Here is a 4858-nt window from a genome sequence, read left to right as displayed (position 1 = left end):
TCTGCATGGAGCTCCGCACGGAGCTCTGCATGGTGCTCCGCATGGTGCTCCGCATGGAGCTCCGCATGGTGCTCTGCATGGTGCTCCGCATGGTGCTCCGAATGGAGCTCCGCATGGTGCTCCGCATGGTGCTCCGCATGGTGCTCTGCATGGTGCTCCGCACGGTGCTCTGCACGGAGCTCTGCATGGTGCTCTGCATGGAGCTCCGTCAGCTCAGCGGTAGTTGGTGGTTCAGTTACCCAGCAATAGGTGAGTTTTGACACTCAAACGACTAGTTAAGTTTAGGAAAAGATTGTGGTTTGTATTAGAGGGGAACTATGTAGTTGTTAAGCTTAATTTACCTCAACTGAACAGCTTTGGAATCATTGGAATGGTTCTATGACTTTTTTGGAGTTGAATGGTGGTCGTTTCACCCCCCCCCATTATAAATGATGGAACTGATACCTATTTTTCTATTACAGTGTGGCATTTACAGACCCTGTATACTTTAATAACACATTGCCGATGGAAACAATGGAAAACCATTCTTTGTCTTCCTTCACACTTTATATTGGTCAATACCCAAAAGATATCGGAGCCAAGCTGAGCTTTGCTCTATGGGAAGCAGATGTGTCAGAGGCAATATTTGTTTTTGTTGTTTTTTCCTGTGTTTTCCCCAGGAAGCCAACTCCGATCCCTGGCTTGAAGTCCTGTGTGTTCACATCATCCCCGTTACCCCGACCTTCTCCCTACGCGGCTAGCCCGCGTTCTTATACAACAACCGTCACAGTGATGAAAAAAGCAACAAAGACAACAATAAAGCGTGTAAATCCTATGAATTAGAGTGCCCATCTTTTTGTAGCTTTTGAAAGGTTCATAGTAACAGGCTGCAACCTTTTTTGCACCATGTTCATTGCACTTATTTTGACTTAAATGAAGTCTCTCCTGATTGAAATATATGACATGACTTGTTGGAACGGTCCCTGAACGTGTGAATCCATGGAGAAGAAGGGGATTGTGCTGCAGAAGCGGGTTAAGAGGCTTCCATGGAAGTCTAAGGATTTCCCAGCGCCACTTCTCAACACTACAGGGAGAGAATTTGAGACAAGGAAGCATTTTTGGAGGACTTTTTGTGCTCATGTTTTTTTTTAAAGTTTGAAAGAAGAAGAGAGGAAGCAGAAAAGACTCAGGCACAAGGGCGCACGGCAAAGTGACAGAGACGTGGAGATAATTAGAGCCAGGCGGGAGCGTAAACTGAAACGAGAAACAGAAGGAGAGAAGAGGACAGTCATAACAAGAGCTGCTCCAGTCTGAAATAAGAATTGGTTTCTGAGTTCCCAAAATCAAAACTGACCACTTTTCTCAGCCATCTGACCCTCATTCACCGACCTGAAACCTCACGCGGCTCCTCCCCTGAGACCTCCACGTAATAAAAATGTACTTTCCATTTTGATCCAGTAAAAACCTGATTTTCTTTCCACTTGTTTCCAATAAAGTATGGCTTCCCTTCCCATTGACATTTCATCTAGCTGGATTTCCCTCCGGATTCTTAACGTTATCTGTGGTTCTCTGTTCTCCTTTTTACTTCATTCCCACTTGATTTAGGCTGTTTTCACGGACATGCTTTATATGTTTGATGTCAGCTGAAGGCCTTCCGAGCTTCACTGCGGACATACGCTCACCGACAGCCCAGACTTTGGCCCCGTTTAGACCCGGCGTGAACAAACGTCTTGGGTGATCCGATCACGAGTGCACAGCTCTAAGTATGTGTCCTGAGTAGAGCTCGACCGATGTATCAGCGGGCCGAATATATATCGGCCGATATAAGGCATTCCCCGACATATATCGGTATCGGCATTTATAATGGTTGATTAAAAAATTTTTTTTTTAATATTCATTCATCAGAATTATTTATAATGACAAATAAATTATTTGGATAAATGTATATTTAAAAAATAAAAACAGACTGTCAACCATGTCATGAGCCAACGCTCACAACATGGTTGACGGTCTGTTTTTAACGTCCCAGTTGGCAACACAGATTTTTTTTTTAATCAAAAGGACTTTAAGTTCCCTATCTTAAATTTGTATTTTTACATATATCTTATTTATCAGAACTTTAATACATTTTGATGTTCCTCTGTTCTGTTGTGACAATAAAACAAATTATTATCATATTATTTTAGTGAGAACTCATGAATAACTTCTTTCCAACTTCTAATTTTCCCTAATTTCAAATGAAGTCCCCAAAAGGAAACCTTGTCAACATCTGTTTTATTTAAAAAGAAGCATTTCTCCTTTTTTTATCTCATTTCAATTTCATTAGTGCAAAATGGGATTATCAAGCAGACAAACTGACCAACACATATTTATTATACAATATATAACAAACGATCCATACTTGGCGCCTGTGTATCGGTACAGTATTGCTACAAAGTATATCGCGATACTACGCAGTATTGATACCCCCCCCCCCCCCCACCCCTACTGGAAGTGTGTCTCACCGTAGTCTGTGTGGAAGATCTGTCGGACCAGCAGCAGGAACCACTCCTTGGTCAGGCCGCCCATGTCCAGCCCCGCCTCACCGACAAACGTCACCCGCAGCTTCTTCTTCAGGTCGCACCGCTTCCTTGTCAACTACAGAGGGAGCAGCAGGACGAACACATCCGATGCTCACGCATCATTTTATTGTTGATTCTCTGTGTTGTGTTGCAAACAGTTTTGAAACATGTGGATAATCTTTAAACTGAAAACCTTCAGGCGGAATCGGACATCAAACAGTTATCATCACTTGGACTTAGATTTTGGGGTCCCCATGAGATTTACAGTTTAGGTCAGACTAAGCGTCTGCGGCTGAGACATGAATATAGAACATTAAAGGCTTATCCTCATGAATGGTTTTGTAATTTCACGCCCTCTTTGTGTTGCCAGACCACAAATGTGCCTGTTTTTTTTTGTTTTCTCTCATTACAAAAACATTTAAAAAAAAAAAATATTTTTGTTTCGCATTAAAATCTCATTCAGGACCAACAATTTAAAGTTTCCACCAAAGACGTTTGTCTGCATCTGTGAGATCCTTCCTTTATCTTTGCTTACTGCTTCACTGGAGGATGTCCGGAACACACTACTTACAGGCAAAAACATGCAGATATGTCAAAAAATAAATTTGTTTGGCACTGGACCAGCAGATTAGTTTGGAGGCCTCAGACATATTTCAGCAAAACAACCACTGCTCTGTATTATCTCACAGCTGGAGGTATACATAAGATACATGGGAAGTGTCTGTGATCACCGGGCCAACGTAGCCGAATGTTGAACAAGCTGGTTAGTTGCCCGAGCTTCCTGTCGGGAGGCGAGTTTGAAATGGAAAAGACCAGGAGATCAGTATACTTGTCGGGTCCGGACAGCTTTGTGGGGCCAAGATGCTGGACCACACATCTTTAAAGGGCTGTTTGAGGGTCAAGATTTGGTTTTAGGATTTTGGTTAGAATTAGGTTAGGGTTAGGGTGAGGGTTAAGGTTAAGCATTTATTTGTGATGGTTAAGGTTAAGGTAAGGGCCTAGGGAATGCATTATGTCAATGACGGGTCCCCACAAAGATAGGGCCACGCACTAAGTGTGTGTGTATGTGTGTGTGTGTGTGTGTGTGTGTTTGCACGTGTGTACTAACCTCATCCAGTGAGTCGCTGAGGAGTTGTGCTCGTCGTACTTTAATGTTGAGGAACAGAAGGTTCATATCCACTCTCTGCCTGCGAGAAACCTTACTGACCAGGCTTTGCTGTGAAACACCCACACACACACACTCACACAATTAAACTGTGTGGACATGTAGACATATGTTGCTTGCGTAGAGTTTGAAGTTTGCATGTGTCTGTGTTACAGTTGTTCCATCTTTGTAAGGACCTCGTGAATAAAGAACATTTGAAAAGGGAGGTCCCTTCTTCAAAAAGCAGTTCAACAGATGTGATTTAGGTTAGTGTAAGTGTTGCATGGGTTATTTAGATGATATTCCTTGTGTGTGTGTGTGTGTGTGTGTGTGTGTGTGTGTGTGTGTGTGTGTGTGTGTGTGTGTCTCTCTCTCACCCGGGCCTGACTGATCATCTGTTGCTCGGAGTCTTTCTGGATGATGGCTTTCTTCACCACCGTAGAAAGGATGAAGGGGAACTGACAGAAGGAAAACCTGAGCAAGGACAAGAAGAAATATGAACAGTTATAACCCTGAAAAATTATTTCTAAAATCAGTTTGCCACCACCAGTTGAATACATATAAAAACACATAATTCTCGACCAACTATCCAACCATCATGATTGTTTTTGTTTTGTGGAAATCACCAGGCTCTGAAATTGACACCCTCCGAGCCTGAAATGAGCAGAATCCCCCCCCCCACTCCAGCCAGGGGCATTTGAACTGTAAACCCCGGGTCCTTTTCCTTCATCCGGCGCTAACGAGCCGTTACGCAGCGCGAAACAGCCCTTGCGGCTTCCCAAAGTGTGTTCCTCCATTCTGGATATACTGCAGCTGTGGGAACGTTACGTTTGTCTCTGCGCAGGCGGAGTCACATGAGTCTGGCTTCAAGGACCCTTGACCCTCGGGTCAGATTTGACCCACTTTCAACAAGTTCCTATATCCGAAATGTGGGACTCTTGCAAACAAATTGTCAAAAGAAATAATGTGGATAACTCTATTCAACGCTCTTCACAAGTAATATACTATATGATCAGTTCACTACTTTCATTGAATCTGGTTGTTTCATTCAATCGTATAGCATTTGAAAAAATGGTAAAAGAATATGGAAAGAGGGACAAATACAGTGGGTACGGAAAGTATTCAGACCCCTTTAAATTTTTCACTCTTTGTTTCATTGCAGCCATTTTCCAAA

The 4858-nt window shown here is 43.0% G+C and overlaps 1 protein-coding gene across 1 annotated transcript in view; it reads right to left on the bottom strand.

The window, feature by feature from the left end:
- hectd2 (HECT domain containing 2) overlaps positions 1-4858 on the bottom strand; it is a 50601-nt gene that overhangs the window by 22941 nt on the left and 22802 nt on the right. Inside the window, exons 10-12 of the mRNA XM_034898466.1 lie at positions 4062-4158; positions 3649-3756; positions 2484-2616 (exon numbers count right to left, since the gene is read on the bottom strand). Coding sequence (XP_034754357.1) covers positions 2484-2616; positions 3649-3756; positions 4062-4158 — 338 coding nt within the window. The remainder of the gene's footprint in view (positions 1-2483; positions 2617-3648; positions 3757-4061; positions 4159-4858) is intronic.

This window comes from Etheostoma cragini, chromosome 17, assembly GCF_013103735.1.
Source record: "Etheostoma cragini isolate CJK2018 chromosome 17, CSU_Ecrag_1.0, whole genome shotgun sequence".
Lineage (NCBI taxonomy): Eukaryota > Metazoa > Chordata > Actinopteri > Perciformes > Percidae > Etheostoma > Etheostoma cragini.
This window is presented reverse-complemented; position numbering and strand designations above follow the sequence as displayed.